The sequence below is a fragment of the Calonectris borealis genome, chromosome 3 (assembly GCF_964195595.1).
Source record: "Calonectris borealis chromosome 3, bCalBor7.hap1.2, whole genome shotgun sequence".
In the NCBI taxonomy this organism is placed as follows: Eukaryota; Metazoa; Chordata; class Aves; order Procellariiformes; family Procellariidae; genus Calonectris; species Calonectris borealis.
In genome coordinates this window covers 55,507,770-55,526,587 of record NC_134314.1, presented here as the reverse complement: position 1 = coordinate 55,526,587, position 18,818 = coordinate 55,507,770, and the positions used below count along the sequence as shown (strand labels likewise).

Here is an 18,818-nt window from a genome sequence, read left to right as displayed (position 1 = left end):
ATCCCGTTAAAAATAATTTCAATTAATTGTGCGCACATGCAAGATGACCTTTATTCTCAACTTACTATTTTATATGCCTAATAGAAACTTGGAATTTAAGTCTGTGAAGGAGGAAAAGCATTTCTAGCGGAAGGCTATCCAAGATGTTTTCCAACTCTAATTTATGTTATAGTATTATAAGGTTGGCTTTGGATGGAGGAAGGCTATTGTTAAAAAAAAATTCCTCTGCAATTTCTAACAAAATAACAGAATTTAAAAAAGGTTTAAAAAAATAGGAAAACAATCTTCTCACCATTGTGTCAATACTACATAAGGAATTCTAATCAAAACTAGAGCACTAAAGAAAATTATCAAATATTAGTTACTACTTTAATTTTTTTTTCCAATGCTTTTCTGATTTTATTTAGGAGTACACCACCACAAGGAATAGAATCAAAATACAGTTCAAGGATGTCCACATTACCATACCAATCATGGGAAGAAACCATTCTTCCTCTAAATTCAGTGAAGTAGCAAATGACAAGTGTTGTTAAAAATAGCAAAACAGTTCCAGCTAAACTAAATAGAAATAGTAATGATAAAGATGTTCTATTTCAGGATAAACATGTGTCTACTATACAACTATTTGTAAGCTTGAAAAGTAAAAGCTGTGTTGAGTAACCTACAGTGTACTTGCAAATGTATTTATTCTGGCAGGCACATGTAACATTTTCAGCTAGTATAGTAAGTTTTCAGTGAACCCACTTACCTTTAAAAGCTGATATTTTATAATTGTGCTGGATAGCAGCCACCATGTCCTTCCAGAAGTCATATTTTTTCTGACCATCATGCTGTAAGTGTCAAAAGGAACCTAGTCATTACATCAAGTATCAGCTATTTCAAGCTTTCATATTGAAACAGTGACAGGAATGTCATTAATAAACAAAAGTATTTTGAAAACAGAGTAAACAGTCTTAGACTGGATTCAGGAGATCAGGACTCAGTACCCAGCTGATACTGCAGACAAGGTATCTCCCTACTTCAGAAAGATGTGATGGGGTGGGGGGAAGAAGGGGAAAGGAGAAAGGATTCACATTTGTGAGGAACCCTAAAACATTACATTAGACAGAACAGCAACTTACTGAATGAGCCATCCCACTGACATTTGGGAAAAAGCATTGCCTAGAACTGCAAATACTGTACGTAATTAGCAGGTTGACATTATCTACAGCCTGGTACTCATATCGCCCTCCACCCTCAAAACTGGCAAAGCCCTTTGCTATAATTTAGAGGTAATGCCCTTCTGCCAACAGCTCCACCCCAAACCGCATGAAATACTCATCCAGAAGCCAGGCTGAGCAGCACTGCGTTACACTGTACTCTGAAGACTGCCAAACCCCAGCTCTGGCAGAAGGACAGAGGAAGGTGATCCGCGCTTGTGAACAGTCTCTCGCCGTTCCTAGAAAGCCACCCAGGCACCGAAAAGCTCCAGCTGACCTCAGCCACCCTTTCAGCATCGCACCAAGGGAGAGGGAAAGCTTCTCAACCAGCTGAGCCCCACAGCACTCTCAAACTCCACAAATTTTAGGAGCGCTGAATTAAACACTGATGCAATTACGCAGCCAGCCAATATTACAGAGCAGAGGATTAGCTACGGAGCCTGCAAGAGGCGCCCAGAGTTACAAGGTACTGGGCAGCGGCAAAGCAGGTAGTATAGTCTCTTTGAGTTTGTACACTGTGGAAAGTATCACGTAGCATTGTTACAGGCCTTCCACACCTTCACTAGGATAAATTTCAATGCAACTGTTAACAGATTTCATGGCATTGTCCTCTGTGTCCTGACCACTGCACTGATACCTGAATAATGACCCATTTTGTAACCATAAAGCATTTTCTAGAGAGCGAAACATTCAGAAACTAAAAAAAAAAAACAACCCTTAACATCACCAACCAAAACCACACAGTTTATATGTACTGAAGTAAATTGCTATTTCAGGCCTAACCTGCCATGGGGGCTTCCAGAAGAACAGTCTGCCCTTAATTTCCCAAATAGCAAGTCACACAAACAAGGCCTTTTGTGCACGACTGACAAGCACTATGGCAGTCTGCTTATCACCCACCGGCTCTACAGGTTAAGAGCAGGAAAGATACAATGCTGCGGCTTTTAACTTCTCTTTTTTTTAATCCATTCCTGTAGCAAACTGCCGCAGAAATACATAACAGGACTAACAGAGAGAAAAGCTTTCATATAAGTCAAACTTCAGTTAGCTGCTAACCAAGGTCATTATTCAAAGCTGTGTTGAGGAGATGCTGGGGAGCACCTGTGTCTCTACAGGCAATGGCACTAGCCTACGCTAGCACTAAGCTGGGGACAGATGGATTCAATTGTCCGCTCCCCTTGTACTCCACATAGCTGACTTGTTCCTTAGTTTGGGATTTCGATTTTTTTGTTTCTTTTAAAAAAATCAGTGCAATGAGCTAACAGTTCCTCAGAGTGCTGTTCTGAGGACAGACGGATACTAGTTTAAAAGTAGGTACACTTCCTTCAAAACATTTGACCTCAGAGGAGACTAATATAACTGTTAAACTAATTCCTTGCAACAGCTACAGCTGTTGCATATGAGATGTAAAAAGAAAACAGACCGATACCCAGAAAGCAGAGGGAAACCTGTGTACATGCCCATGCAGTCCACCAAGATTTTGGCAGCGATTATCGAATGTGATTTCATTAGCTGAAGTATCAGACAAAGAAGTATTTTGTGTAGAGCTTCAATGCAAAGGTCCAAAACGCTAAGAAGCTCCTCTGCTTTGTCTGAAAATACGTACGAATTCTGGCTCTGGACACAGCAAAACCAGAGTCATTCTTAACAGTGTAGAGCAACCCAGCATCAAACTCATGTCTAAACTCATTTTGAATCCAAACAGTTCTCCCATCTGTTTCCTGATCCTAGAACATTTTCTGAAAATGGTAAGAAAATACCCTTACTAAACAGGCTCCCAGAACAGGAAACCGAAGGTTCTACTTCCTTTCAGAAATGTGGAAGAAGAAAATGTGATGGTTTCTAACCCTTAGGATGCAGCATGTTGCAGGCACGAGTGCTGGAGAGGCCTAACACCTCCTGCTTTGCATCTTTCTCATCTGGTTGATGGTAACATCCCAGGGAATTACTGTGGCCCTCCTGTTGAAACTGCGCCAACATCCAGTAAAATATTCAAGAGCTGCTAGCTGGTAAAGAGGCTGCATGACCCACTTCTAGTAGCTCTCTGGAGAAACAGCATGGGTTTAATTCTCTCTGGCTAAAGACAGCGCTGATCCAGGGTCAGTGTTCCAGCTTGCGAATTAGTAACTGAATGTGCAAGCTTATTACACGCATGCTATGACATGCTTTCTCTCTCAGTAAGTAGGTGATTTGTGCCAAGTCTAAATTAAACATAAAATGAAGTAATACTATACAGGTGTCACATCTGAGAGAGGTTTCTAAGCTGTGAACAGTAGAGGAAGGAGATTAATCAGGCACAAAATTAAGAGTCTTACGGCGCACCTGTCCTCAGTTCTTCCTGATAAGCTAGCTTTAGCCAACTCTTCATGCAGCACTTGCACTTAGGCGGCAATCTACGCAGCATGCTATTTTGGGGTGCAGGCTAAAGCATCAAGTCATCTGATACCCAAAAGGATCCCAGATACCCATCTCACAGCTGTGAATTTCACTCTGCAGACAAAGTTTAGTATTTGCAATTTTCAGTGCTGCAGTGCTTTGGTACCTTTAGCCAGAAGATTACATCAGTACTCTTTTGACACCAATACACTTACTATATGAGAAGAACCCTCTCCTACCCCAGCTGCACACAAGTTAAAGATTCAAGCCTTCTTTAACACAAACAAATCAATTAGCATCATACTCCAAAGGTAGGATTTAGGACATTCTAGCTATCTAAAAAGCAGTGACAAAGGTTCAAGCAATTGTATTTTCCACCTTGAGAATTTAACTTATTATTCAGCAGAGGAAAAAAAACTGGATACTATTCTAGAGATGTATTTACATCTGTGTATACAGATCAATATATTTAAGACAAAAACAAGCTTAAAAAAGGATGAAATTAAGCTTTCAACTCATTATCACCTTGCAAATTACCAAACCGTGTTATTCAGAAGACTTATATTAAATTCAGGTATCATCAAGTATAATTGAAGGAGATTTTAAGAACTATATTCTGCGTAACACAGAGTAAACTTGAGAAAACAGTGCATTTCTATTTGTATCCTAGTTATTTGTGCCCTCTTGTGGAAGTACATTTATTTTGAACATGCCGTGTAGCTCACAATTAGCTTCGGAGACAACTAATACACTAAGTCCGACATAAAAAATTCCAAACAATAAAAAAGTTAAAGATCTTGCTGTAGTTCAATACACTATTTGTATGCATTTAATAATGCATGCAAGAAGTGTGGTAGGGGAAGAAAAAGATAATGCAATACTTAGTTTCAAACAATCCAGTTCTTACCTGATCTAAGCTGTCCACAACCCTTGCACACAAGAGAGCTCCTGGCAGGTCAAAATAATTATCATACAAATAGTATTTAGCTGGAAAAAAATAATAAAAAAAATTCTACTTTTTTTTAATCCTTATTGTATGCTTTAATCACAAATAAAAAAATACATTTAAATAATAGCATAAGCTCCTATTTGGATTGTACTGGTAATAAGCATTACCTGCTTCCCAATTTTTGTTATCTTTATTCCCACTTCTGATTCTCATAATTGGCAACTGAAAGTTGTTCACCTCTATCAAGGCAGTGAGATTTTTAAAATACATTTTAAGGTTCTAAAACTTAAGGTGGAAAAGATGGGGGAGAACCAGGAGTTTAAGAGTCAGGACAGTATCACTCAACTCTTCCAAAATATCTATTTCCCTATCAGTGGAAACAAAAATAAAGGGTTTGAGAAGTCTTTTCAGAAACATTTGGACAAGTCTTACACATAGTCTTGTCCTTTGCACATACATGCTGCAGACAGCACCTTAGCCCAAGGTGAAGCATGCCCACATTATTACACGAGCCCCCAAACCAGAACAAAATCAGGAGGGTCCAGATGTCCCCCTCAGACCAAGGTCATGTTCAACAACTCTTTCCTAGGAGTGAAATGACTTAACCAGTGCATTTTTTTGTATTCATGATCTTGTCTGTGCTGTTTTTTGATATACCTAAGAGACAAGTCAGCAAAACAGGGATTAACACACACAAGAGAAACCAAGTGCACTTTTCAATAAATAAGAAAGTCACATTTGCTATATGACCAAAGGAAATCTTTGTCTTCTACCCTGTTGCAAATGATTAATTTAGAATAAGCAGTTTAGAATAAGCATCACAAACAAGTTTATGTCAGCAAAATCTCAAGGAAAATCTCTTCACTACATAGGACTGAGCACTTTATGTGTATTACTCACAATTGCCAAGATCAAAGTAAAAGAGAGAGGAAGCACAGAGCAAGAACATAAACCTAGCCACAGTGCCTTCAAAGTCACTCCCATCTTAAAACAAAAACTTCAATTGCAGGAGGAGGAGTTTTGTTTCCAGATCCACCCTGTCCTTTGCACCTGCACCTAGGCCTCCAGTAACAGCACTGATGGTAATGAGTCAACAATTAAGAAAAATTTAAGATTTGCCAAATATGTCCTAAATGAGATAGGCTGGTAGTCTCAGTCTACTTCATCAAGGAACAATGTGCCCATCTCTATAACCAAAACACCCTATAACGTCAGCTCATTTGTCTCGTCACTAGTGACCTAAATTTAAGTTGAACTGTAGTATTAGAAGTTGAAAATACAAAAAACCCAACTCTCTCCCAAAACATTTAGCTATTCCAGTAATTCTCAGCTCAAGTATTTTTAAATATTTGTGGTAAGAACTAATACTATGAGGCACTGAAGCGGCCAGAGCAATTTCAAAGAAGAGGACACGCTAAGGTATAGCTACCTGAGCGGGAAACCATTCCACTGACTGTATTAAAATGCTTCCACTCCCTCCTTCCATACGTCTCCAGGATCTCTTCGGATGTCATGCTCTTTGTACCATGGCTTGCCCTATTTGATGCATTAAGTTAATTATATGAAGGAAAAAAAAAAAAAAAAAAAAAAGAAAAAGGTTGAGAACAGCCAAACTACTCCTAGTGCACAGTAATGCATTGCAACTGAATACTGAGATGCATGCAAGTTGATCAGAAGTAACTCTCTTTATAACTTAGAAGTTTCCCGGGACCTAAGCTTTTATCATATACATTACAGTCCTTGATAAAAGCCCTACTACACAGAGGTTTGTTTGGCTGGGGGCACAGCTACTGTGCCTCACCTGCTAACACAATCACTCTGCATTGCTCGAATGTTCTCATTTGTGTGAGGACACTCGCTATACTTGAACTATCAATATACACTGCACAATAAAACACAGTGCAGAAAGCCTATACATCATTCTGAAGCCTGGTAACATTCACAGAGCGCAGGGCAGAACTATGGAAAAGTGCTAGTTTGAGCCCTGCAAGCAGCTGTGTAACACAGAATTACGCACAAGCCTTTTTAGGAATTAAAAATCAACTAGCTTGACCATCAAATTGGGACCCAAAAGAATGCACAGACCCCAGTTTTGAAGCAAATGCAGGCAATGCTAGAAGAAGTAATCCTGTATCACTCTTCCCTTTCCTGTGGTATATCCTCCAGTCTTGAATTCTGCATTTAATACTCCGAAATTCATGGTACTAGATGAATTTTGGGACACACAGCAGAGCTCACAGGTATTTCTTCCCTTCTTTCAATGAGATCTGATTTTCCCTAGCATTTTCAAGCTCCTTCTCCCACACGCTATCAGAAAAAAAAGTAGAGTCTATCTTGAGTTCTGAATTACACAGACTTTCATTTTGGAAAAAATAAGGGGGAAATGGAACTGGGATTGACATACTGTAGATACATTTACTTTTCAGATTTGTGATTCAAAATAGCAGTCTTCTATGTTTGGGGGGGGGGAAAAAAAAAGAGGGAAAGAGGAACTACGGATGTACTAAATGATGACTAAAGGCAAAATACAGCTTTTAAGAGGAAAAAAAACAGAATTTTGAAAGCGAATGTGTCAGTTTGTGTTTAATTTACCTCAGGCTATTTAAATTCTATGTTGTAAGCCTGCAGAATGTTGAATATGCATGGTACAAAGATAATAGTGCTCCCGTCATTAGCATTAGTCATTAGCACTGACTCTGAGTCAGGTTACTCAGAATTCAAAGAAAAACGTTACCCTGGATCTTAGCAGAAGTGGCAAAGAGTACATTGGTAGCCACTGAAAAAGTGAATTTACTTTCAAGATCAGTATGCCCTCAAGAGTCTTAGATGTTTACTGAAACTGAGATATTCTTTACTAGCAGCTAACATGGAAATATTACAAAAAGACTGCTATGTAACATTAAGAGAAACGAGCACCACATTACCAAAGAGTATTTAAACTTTTACATCTAATAAATGAATGTATGCTGAAATTAGTATTTTAAATATTTAATAAAACTGAGAGATAGCTTTCAGAAGGAGCATAAAACTTTGGTATTAGTTTAACAATATAAACGTATTGTCAATATTACCTTAAAACTGTTCCATCTTCTGCAAGTTTCAGGAAGTCTCCTTCTTCAATGTCCAACAACAAACCTTTACAACTAAGAGTAATTTTATTTTGAGGAAGAAACAAACAATTAATGCTTTAGAGGAATGCCTTGTTATATATCAGAATAGTGAAACGCGGTTGCAGAAGCTATACAATGATGCTACACAAAAGCAGTAAAACCACAACCCTTCAAATACTTCCATGTTTGAACAATGCTCTATATATGGAAATACATATTACTACAATGAGGACTGGATTTCACTTACATAGCAAATTCCTACTAAATAAATCCAGTTCTATTGTTCAGTGAGTTCAGTGACTATTCATATAGATAAGGTTGGAGGATTAAGGTCCAAACATATACAACTAAGAAATGTGATATTTAAGCCACTTCTATTAAAGAAATATGTTTTTTCTTGGTGGCAACTCCCCTACTTATTATTACTAGGCTGACAACATCAATTACTAAGGGAGGGAGGGGTAGAACATCATTCTAAATGAGGCAACTGAATCTCTAAGGAGCAGAAGCATTGCCATGCTAGCCAGCGCTAACAAGGTGAAGAGTTGACAGCGTAGGACAGACATACAACAAGAGTTCCTAACTCTTCTAGAAAATCTGTACCTTACAGATAATTGAATCTACGTTCATTTAGGTTGTTTGAAAAATTAATTCAGAGTTCAGTGGCTAGAATAATAATGAGTAAACGAGACTGAAAAAGTAATGCCACCTTCATCCTCTGTTATAAGGTACCCAAAGGAAAGAAGATATGCCACGAAGGCAGCAAGCACACCCCAGCTTTTCACAAATGACACCTGGGTGAGTAGCACTGACACGTGGCTACCAGGACTGCGGGCTCGCAGGTCCATGTTAATGAGTCCCCAGCTCCAATAAGGGACTGAGGCCGAGGTATCTAGACCTTAACAAAGGATTTCATCCTTCAGAGACCTCAAAATACGAGAAATCTGTGTGTCTCCTAAAAAAGACAGTGATAACCTGGCCTTCTAGCCCCCACCCCCTCAACCTAGACAACAACCTATAAAGTTGGAAGATCAGAGATTCACGTTCAAGCTCCTGCTCTGAGACCACTGAGCAACAACTTGCATTTCAGCCTTTTGCATCACAGCTTTGTGCCTGATGTGCCAGCCAAGGGCTACCTCCTGGCATGTCACCTTTCCTCGGTTCCTCAGAAGGCTGTTAGGATTACTATGCCTCATACAAACACTCATCTGTGGAAAGAAAAGCGACTAAATTCTAATAGTTACTGGATTTACCAGTATTGAAGGTAGAAGACAAAGGAGATATATAAAGTAAATCAGACTAAAAAGCTTGCGTCTAGACAGCTAGAAGCACAGACAAAGCAAGCTTGTATACTCAGTTGTCTCTTCAAAATACCATGTTAGAAGTATCTCATGTCAAATACTTGTTCAAACAAGTATTTAAAACTGTAACTTTGGATTTATCCATTGGGCTTGATAATCATAACAACAACTGCCTAGTAAGAGAAGCTGCTTTCCAAGCTTTGTAAAAGTTACAGCATAGAGGAAGTTATGAAGAAAATTTCTGTTATTTTCAGTGTACTCACCAGAAGTCTAAGCTGTCTGGAGCTAGAATCAGCAAGTCTTTGTCATAACCCTTCTCTGTTACCAGATACTGGGCAAAACTATCATATATTAGCTACAAATGGGGGGGGAAAAAAAAAAAAGCATTAATTATATTGATTAAGTGAAACCAAAGATATTGCTTCCCTGGAAAGTGGCAAGATGTGAGTGTTAGTGCCTCCTAAACAAAATCAAACCAGGGAGCTATGGGCCCTGCCCCACTGCCTCCACTACTGGGAAATAGTGCCCGACGTTATTTCTGTCATGGCTGGAAAACAGCTCAAGATGCTCACACAATAGTTCTGGTGCAGTGTGTCCAGCATAACTAAGTTTACAGTATTCTACCTTAATGACCCTGTGCTTCAAGACTGTCAGGAAACCAAGATAGTAAGTACTTAAGACGAGTCACTACTTCCCCCTCCCCAATCTTTTTTTGTTTTGTTTTTAAATTTTAAATGTCACAGTTACCAAGACCCAACAAGCAGCTTCCAAACCAATAAACAACTACCCTTAGGGGACATTTTAAAAGTATCTGAAGGAACATATTTTGAAGGAAACAGGCAACTACTAAGTAAATTGTTACTATTTATAAGTTCAGAAAGAATACTGTTAAAGCCTGGTACAACAGTCAGCAATTTATTAATGTAATGTGCTGGTAAAGTTATACAAGAAGATCTATGTAGGGGCTGCCAGGTCCTTAAAGACCATACAAACATAGTAATTGCTCCCTTTTTCTCATAGTTCTTTCATTAAAGCTGTTCCCTGGCCTTTTTTGCTTAATTACAAAAGCTGCTCTTGAAATGAATATGAATAATGTCTGAGAAAGACTAATATGAAGGCCAACACTTCAGCTCTGTCTGTCAGCATTTTTAAGTTTTTTTATTTCCAATAGATAAGCAGGCACGTATTGGGCATGTGTCAGTCTGTCTCTGTATGCTGTGAGAAGATGAAGATTGAACTAAGGCTAGTAATTTTCTTTTTTTTTTTCTTTTGTTCATTGTTTTTTTTTCTTTTTAAACTCTTCTAGCTATCAATCGTCTAACATCTGCCTCCATCAGACAAAATTCTTACCAGGAAGAATGTGCCTGTGCAAGATGCAATGCGTGTGGCATACAGAAAGAGCATGGAAGGTACGCCTAGAGTTGTATAGTTCCCAGCAGGAACTTAGGAGCATATACATTTTATAACTTGCTATTACTGATCCCTCTTTTGTAAGAGGGATGCCTCTCTACATAAAGTCACTCACAGCTAAAGGAAGCAATGTAATTTTTCAAAACAGGATACACTGAACCATACCCATTTATAAATGGGACACCTCATAAACGTTTGTTTCCATACCAAATTCTGAAGTATCTTGCAATTAGTGTAGGAGTCCTATGCAGTGCGAAATGTGCTTAGGTGAACGGAGGCAAATAAAAGAGGGGAGGGGGAGAGGGACACTGTGAGCATCCGTGACACAAGACAGCTCCGCGGCAAAGTCCTGACGTCAACAAAGAAGGACGCGAAAGCCTTATCAGGGAGCTTAAAATGTGCCAGTCGGGAAAAAAAGTGCCAAGGGCGGGAAGGCACAGCACATGGCACTTCCTCTCCGTAAGGGACAACAAGGCTAAGTCAGAGATGCTGAGCGCCCTTAAGCTCGGCGTTTTATTCTAAGCACCATACAGTTTGCAAAGGTCACCTGTCAAAAGTGCTGCGGACTTCTAACTCTGCCTGCAGCATCTCCAGATCTGCAGGCGGGGGCTCTACCTTTTTCGCAGCGCCGCTAAGAGAAGGAAGCTCTCAAGAAGCACCATTTTCAAGGAGGAAGACATGGCTGTCCCCTTTGCTGGGGCAGAGGCCTGCTGAGAGAGCGGCCGGCCAGACATGCACTTGTGTTTCTCGTCTCTTTTTAGGTTTCCCTAGGGGCACCTCAGCCCGCAAGCTCGGGGCTCGCCGCCCCCGCAGCGGCCCCCGCGCCCCCCGGGACCCGCCCCACGCCGCCCCGTTCCCCGGCACTTTCCCTTTCGCTTGGGCAGGCGGCGGCGAGCGGGGCGGAGCGGGGGCCCCCTGCCCGCGGCTCCCAGGCCGTCCCGCACTCACCCGTGCGCTCTGCGGGAGGTGGTACCGGCAGAGCGTGTGGTCCAGGTCGAAGCCCAGCACGTCGCAATCGGCCAGGGAGAAGTCCTGCTGCATCGCCGAGCCGCCGCCGCCGCGGGGAGGCGGCGGAGGAGGAGAAGGAGGAAGAGGCGCGGGCGGCGCTTCCTGCGGCGCGGAGTGGTGCGGCGGGAACCCTCCCGCCCTCGCCCCGCCCCGCCCGGCCCCGGCGGGACCGCCCTCACCTGTGCGGGGCCTGGGGCCGCCCCGGGGGTCGGGCCCGAAGCTCGGGGCCAGCGCTTCGCCCCCCGCCAAACGGGCCGGCGCTTTCAGGGAAGCTTGGCGGCAGAGCCCCCGGCCGCGAACACGGGGTTGGGGCAGGCGCGCGCAGGGCGGTTGGCCGGAGGCGTGTTCAAGCGGGTTTAAAAAAATGCGTTTCCCGCCGAGGGTTTGTGCGCTTGGGAGCAGGCGTGGAAACGGAGGGGCCCCTGCGGGGAGCGGCCCCAGCCGCAGTTCGGCAGAAGTGCGAGTGCGTTCCTCGCAAATCCGCGGCCATCCGGAGGGTGCTGTGCTGAGAGCCGGTGGGCAGGGCGCGGGTGGGAGGGGGAAAAAGGCGTTCGCCGCGGTCAGTGTGAGGGCAGACAGTCGACGCCACGCCGCAAGGGCCCTGCTGGAGAGCGTCTTCGTATGTCAGTAGACAAACACGACTGCTACTTCATTATCAAAGCCCCTGTACGGGCATAAGCAACACTATGAAGTAAGCAACACCGTACGCACATAGCTGTTAGAAAACCAAAACCCCGGAGGTAACTAACTACCTTTTAATTTCTTGACAGCTTTGGTAATCAAAGGAAGAGTAACATTAAGAACAATACAGTCTGCCTCCAGGTAACATAATCAAATGGGTATTTTAATAGGTAGCTGCCCGATAAATATCGCCGTAGTGCAATTAGAAAGAAAGTACTGTCTGAAAGGAAGTACCGTGTTTGGAGAAAAGTAAACAGATGAGAGTTGCATTGACTTAATTCTGTTCTCTGTGGTTGAACTTGAATATAATGTCTAGTTAAGGCCAGATTCGGGATGCTTAAATAGCTGGGCTTGACAGCTTTGTTTGCAGGTCCTCCTCATTTCTCTCTGCAATTCTTTTCTCTCTGTAGACCAATGACACCATCAAAACTTTGTTTTGATTCACAAAAGATGAAAAAGTAGTTCAATTACTCTGCAAATCTCATTTTTTAGATTCTTATATGGCTATAAATAGAATAATATAAAAACTGAATTGAGAGCAATTATAGAATCAGAGAATCATAGAATAGTTTGGGTTGGAAGGGACCTTTAAAGGTCATCTAGTCCAACCCCCCTGCCGTGGGCAGGGAGATCTTCAACTAGATCAGGTTGCTCAGAGCCCCGTCCAACCTGACCTTGAATGTTTCCAGGGATGGGGCATCTACCACCTCTCTGGGCAACCTGTTACAGCATTTCACCACCCTCATTGTAAAAAATTTCTTCCTTATATCGAGTCTGAATCTACCTTCTTTTAGTTTAAAACCATTCCCCTTTGTCCTGTCGCAACAGGCCCTGCTAAAAAGTTTGTCCCCATCTTTCTTCTAAGCCCCCTTTAAGTACTGAAAGGCTGCTGTAAGGTCTCCCTGAAGGCTTCTCTTCTCCAGGCTGAATAACCCCAACCCTCTCAGCCTTTCTTCACAGGAGAAGCGTTCCATCCCCCTGATCATTTCCATGGCCCTCCTCTGGACCCGCTCCAACAGGTCCATGTCTGTCTTGTGCTGAGGACTCCAGAGCTGGACGCAGTACTCCAGGTGGGGTCCCACCAGAGCAGAGTAGAGGGGCAGAATCACCTCCCTCGACCTGCTGGCCACGCTTCTTTTCATGCAACTCAGGATACAGTTGGCCGCCTGGGCTGCGAGCACACATTGTCGGCTCACGTCCAGCTTTTCATCCACCAGTACCCCCAAGTCCTTCTCGGCAGGGCTACTCTCAATCCCTTCATCCCCCAGCCTGTGTTGATATCGGGGATTGCCCCGACCGAGGTGCAGGACCTTGCACTTAGCCTTGTTGAACCTTATGAGGTTCACATGGGCCCACTTCTGGAGCTTGTCCAGGTCCCTCTGAATGGCATCCCGTCCCTCAGGCATGTTAACTGTACCACTCAGCTTGGTGTCATCTGCAAACTTGCTGAGCGTGTGCTTGATTCCACTGTCTATGTGATTGATGAAGATATTAAACAGTACCAGTCCCAATACGGACCCCTGTGGGACACCATTTGTCACCAATCTCCATCTGAACATTGAGCCGTTCACCACTACCCTCTGGATGCGTCCATCCAACCAATTCTTCACCCATCAAACAGTCCTCCCAACAAATCCATACCTTCTTGGATGGTTGTGGGGGACAGTGTCAAAGGCCCTACAGAGGTCCAGATAGATGACATCCAGATAGACCCTTCCCATGTCCACTGATGTAGTCACTCCACCATAGAAGGCCACTAATTGTTGGTCAGGCAGGACTTGCCCTTGGTGTAGCCATGCTGGCTGTCTCAAATCACCTCCCTGTCCTCCATGTACCTTAGCATAGCTTCCAGGAGGATCTGTTCCATGATCTTCCTAGGCACAGAGGTGAGACCGACTGGCCTGTAGTTCCCCGGGTCTTCCTTTTTTCCGTTTTTAAAAATGGGTGTTATTTTTCCAGTCAGTGGGAACTTCACTGGACTGCCACGACTTCTCAAATATGATGGATAGTGGCTTAGCAACTTCATCCGCCAGTTCCCTCAGGACCTGCGGATGGATCTCATTGGGTCCCATGGACTTGTGCACCTTCCGGTTCCTTAGATGGTCTTGAACCTGATCTTCTCCTAGAGTGGACGGTTCTTCATTCTCCCGGTCCCCTGCCTTTGCCTTTTGTGGCTTGGGCGGTGAGGCTTGAGCACTTGCCGGTGCAAAAAAGTCATTGAGTATGTCGTGGTTTAACCCCAGCCAGCAACTAAACACCACGCAGCCGCTCGCTCGCCGCCCCGCCCCCTCCGGTAGGATGGGCGAGAGAATTGGGAGGGCACAAGTAGAAAAACTCATGGGTTGAGATAAAAACAGTTTAGTAATGAAAATAAACTAAAGTAGAACAGTAATAATAACAACAATAACCAAATATACAAAGCAGGTGATGCACAATGCAACTGCTCACCGACCGCTGACTGCGTGTCATGAACAGGGGGTGAGCCCCCCTCCCCCCCCCCCGGTTTTTATACTGAGCATGATGTCACATGGTATAGCATACCCCATTGGCTAGCTGGGTCAACCGCCCTGGCTATGCTCCCCCCACTACAGCTCCCCCTGCACTTGGCAGAGCATGAGAGGCCGAAAAAAAAAAGTCCCCGGTGCAAGCACCACCCAGCAACAACCAAAGCATCAATGGGCCATCAACGCTCCTCTCATGCCAAACCCAAAACACAGCACACCCCCCAGCTACTGGGAAGAAAGTTAACTCTGTCCCAGCCGTAACCAGGACAGCGTACCTCTGACTTCTCTGTATCCCGGGTGACCTCCCATTTCATTCCGGAGAGGGCCCACATTTTCCCTAGTCTTCCTTTTATCACTGACGTACCTACAGAAGCTTTTCTTGTTGCCCTTGACATCCCTGGCCAGATTCTATCAGGGCTTTAGCTTTCCTAACCTGATCCCTGGCCTCTCGGTCAATTTCTCTGTCTTCCTCTCAGGCTACCTGTCCTTGCTTCCACCCTCTGTAGGCTTTCTTTTTGTGTTTGAGTTTGTCCAGGAGCTCCTTGTTCATCCACGCAGGCCTCCTGGCATTTTTGCCTGACTTCCTCTTTGTTGGGATGCATCGCTCCTGAGCTTGGAGGAGGGGATCCTTGAATATTAACCAGCTTTCTTGGGCCCCTCTTCCCTCCAGGACTTTGTCCCATGGCACTCTGCCAAGCAGATTCCTGAAGAGGCCAAAGTCTGCTCTCCTGAAGTCCAGGGTAATGAGCTTGCTGTGCGCCCTCCTCGGTGCCCTAAGGATCTTGAACTCCACCATTTCATGGTCACTGCAGCCAAGGCTGCCCTTGAGCTTCACATTTCCCACCAGCCCCTCCCTGTTGGTGAGAACAAGGTCCAGCATAGCACCTCTCCTCGTTGGCTCCTCTGTCACTGGGAGAAGGAAGTTATCATCATCGATGCATTCCAGGAACCTCCTGGATTGCTTACGCCCTGCCGTGTTGTTATGAAACATTTAATGCAAGTCATCTTTTCCAGTGTTGCCTTCCTGTGCACAGCTGTAAGTGTTGTGCTTTGCAGGTGGGAAAGTTGGGGCGCATAACCATAGCAGCAGTGCACAGCAGCAGTTTTGATTATACAAAAATAATTATGTTTTGATTATATCAAATTATGATTTGATTTTTGCAGGATGGCTCAATGATGACTTGGTATTCCAGAGTGAAATGCTTTTGGAAATATACTCAAATAGTTGAATGACATATAATGTACTTATATATTAAAATTCAATTTGCTATGCTCAGGTAGACACAGATGAGATAAATTTAAATAACATGACCTATCACATATATTTAAAAATTCTGCAGAGAAGTTCAGTATCAGATTAGAAAATGGACTAGACAGGAAAATACATGGAAATTAGGAACAAAATTCACTAATGCAAATAGTAGGACAGGATGAGCACTTAAGGTGTCACAACAAGAAAGAAATGGATTGCATAATTTTACCTCAGACCATTGTATAGTAGCTGCTTTCAAAGTCTCTCAGTATCTCCCACAGACATTAATATACTTTCTAATGCTGTTGTGTATGTATGTATATATGCACACCATATATATCGTATGCACGGTACATTATATATACACATACAATAAATTAGATATACATATGTATTAGATATATGTTAAATAAATATGTATATGCATATATGCTTGAATACATACATACATACATATGCATGGATGTATATATTTTCCAAATTGACAAGTTTGAAACCTGAGCAAGCAGAAAGAGATTCAGCCAGGGTCTCGCACACAACAGGGATCACAACTATAAAGATGAGGCAGCAGCCTGGGAACTCTGAGCACAAGACATTTTATCTTCCTAAAGCCGCTCACTTTAGGAAACATGGAGCAAATTCCTGCCCTATTGAAGTCAATGGCCACAATTTCGATTGACTTCAGTAGGTCCAAGGGTTCACCCACAGCTGCTGTTTCACACTATCCTCACCTTAACTTGACTTGCAGATTATATCAGTACAGCTCTCTTATTCCAGAATGACTTCTTTTTCCCACAGGACTCATGCAGCTTCCAAAATTGTATTTACATGATGGCATTTTAAATTTATAACTTTTCTTGCTATGCCTGTAAAACATTTTATACGAAAACTCACCACAAAAACAACTTAACACACTTGAAACATCTGTAGTACTGAAACATCTGGGCAGATATTGAAAATTACATATTCGTTGATAGAATCATAGGATGGTTTGGGTTGGAATGGACCTTTAAAGATCATCTAGTCCAACGCCCTGGTCACTGTATTCACTGTCAACTGAATGTAATCTTGAACATCCAGATTTTGTGAATGCTGCACAATTATATTGGCATTAATGAGAAGCTGTCTTAGAATTTACCACACAAAAGTTCTAATCATATTTAATCTTAAACTACTTTGTGTGAGGAACAATACTCACCAATGGAGAGATTCAGTAAGTTAAATTTCAGGTACATGAAGCTGAAGATTAAATTAGAAGAATGACAACAAGAAAATAGAAAATTTTGATGAAGACAGTTGGTTTTCAGTTCTGGGAAAAGAGAAGATAAATGAGAGAATATCACCTTCATCTTCAGTATTCAGAGCACAAACCTGATAAAGGAAAGTCTCGGCCGATTACTTTCAGCACACAACCCCCAAATTTTATTTCTTTTTCTTTTGTCTTAAAAGCGTTGCTTTGTCTCTCAGTTTCTTCCTTTCAGGTGAATCCTTTAAATATACCGACATCCCATTCTAGGGCTCCAGAAAGGAGCTGCCTTGAATCGAAATCCTCTGGAACAACCGAACTACCTGAATGTGTTAACAGCATCCTTTCAGATTATTTTTTCAGCTCTGTCTTTCAAGTTTGATGGCACCATGAGCCACTCAGAGATGTCCACATAACCGAGGTCGAGCTTTTGGGCTATCAGGTCCTAACTGATAATATTTTAGGTTTCCCCATGGTTAATTTATGCATCACAGTAATTACTTTTATACTGTAAATACGTGGTAATAATCCATTGGGAAAAATCGTAAATCCTGTCCTAGCAGGGCAAATTTCTAACTGGTCACGCTGAAGGAGATAGAATTGCATGTGGTGTGGCTCACCTCCTGCAGCTGCAGCATCCCGCAGGCTGGGGCTGGGGCTGGGCGTCCGCCCGGGGGGAGCTCCCCGCCACAGCCACCAGCCCGCAGCCCTACCGGCCAACGCGGCTCGGCCGTGGCGCTGCCCGCGGGCGCACAGGCCCCCATGGAGCGGGCAGGACAGGGCCGTGGGGCTGCCCGCGGGCGCACAGGCCCCCGTGGAGCGGGCAGGACAGGACCGTGGGGCTGCCCGCGGGCACACAGGCCCCCGTGGAGCTGGCAGGACAGGGCTGTGGGTGCTGCCCACGCTCGGCGCTTAGCGACCTGCAGGAGATGTGTGGAGCGCGCGATCTGATGCGTCAGAGCCTTTTATAGACTTGCAAAGGGGCATTTTGGTTTTCGTTGTGCCTCATGCCTGCTTTCCACGCAGGAGAGGCTCCTACCACTGCGTAGTTTTAGAGCGCAGGAGTGTACTAACATACCCCGGAGGGCGAAAGGAACGTAACAGAGTGTGGTAACATACATAAAGGCACGAGAACCATGTCAAAATACCTCAGATAAATCTTAGCTGTCACACTGCAGGCCTCTGAGCAAGACAGGTGCTCCAGCTCCTCGCTTTCTTTGTCCTTAAGAGGGCAGCATTACGATACCATGGAGCGTCCCTGCGAGTTAACTTTGAATCATCAGCACCTTACTCTCTTTTACTTTCCTTAAACTTCGATTATTTTCCTAAGCCTGTGTAAGTTGACTTTGTTAGTTGTGTTTTGTCCCAACTATGCAGTTGCAGCCATTTGCCTATTTAGGCAAAAGTTATAAGAGTTTAGTTAAAAAAAGGAGAAGGCCCCTTATATTGCTGCGGAAGAGTATGCAATAGTGATATGTGAAAATAAAACAAGAATTTGAACAAACATGAAGCATTTTCATTTTAGACAAGTAACACCTTCTTACACACAAGTAAGTTCAGAATATTCTAGATTTTTCCCTGTTTGTTTTTAAAAACAAATAAAAATACTTTTAGAGTAGAATAAGTCAAACCAAAAAGTGTTGGGGTTTTTTTTATATTTTGTTTCAGCACATGGATAGGAGCTAGAACCTCAGGTTTGCATTTGATTTAGCTTTTAACCCATGAAGTTGTTCAATGCACAGGTAGAAGAGTGCCTCACAACTCAGCATCCCCATCCTGCAC

The 18,818-nt window shown here is 43.2% G+C and overlaps 1 protein-coding gene across 2 annotated transcripts in view; it reads right to left on the bottom strand.

The window, feature by feature from the left end:
• Positions 1-11,489, bottom strand: part of NT5DC1 (5'-nucleotidase domain containing 1) — a 153,296-nt gene extending 141,807 nt beyond the window's left edge. Inside the window, exons 1-6 of one of the 2 annotated variants that reach the window (XM_075145703.1) lie at positions 11,294-11,489; positions 9,199-9,290; positions 7,596-7,667; positions 5,954-6,060; positions 4,483-4,562; positions 749-830 (exon numbers count right to left, since the gene is read on the bottom strand). In XM_075145703.1, coding sequence (XP_075001804.1) covers positions 749-830; positions 4,483-4,562; positions 5,954-6,060; positions 7,596-7,667; positions 9,199-9,290; positions 11,294-11,386 — 526 coding nt within the window. In that variant the 5' untranslated portion in view covers positions 11,387-11,489. The remainder of the gene's footprint in view (positions 1-748; positions 831-4,482; positions 4,563-5,953; positions 6,061-7,595; positions 7,668-9,198; positions 9,291-11,293) is intronic. The other variant, XM_075145704.1, reaches the window with a different exon arrangement.
• Positions 11,490-18,818: the final 7,329 nt, after the last annotated feature.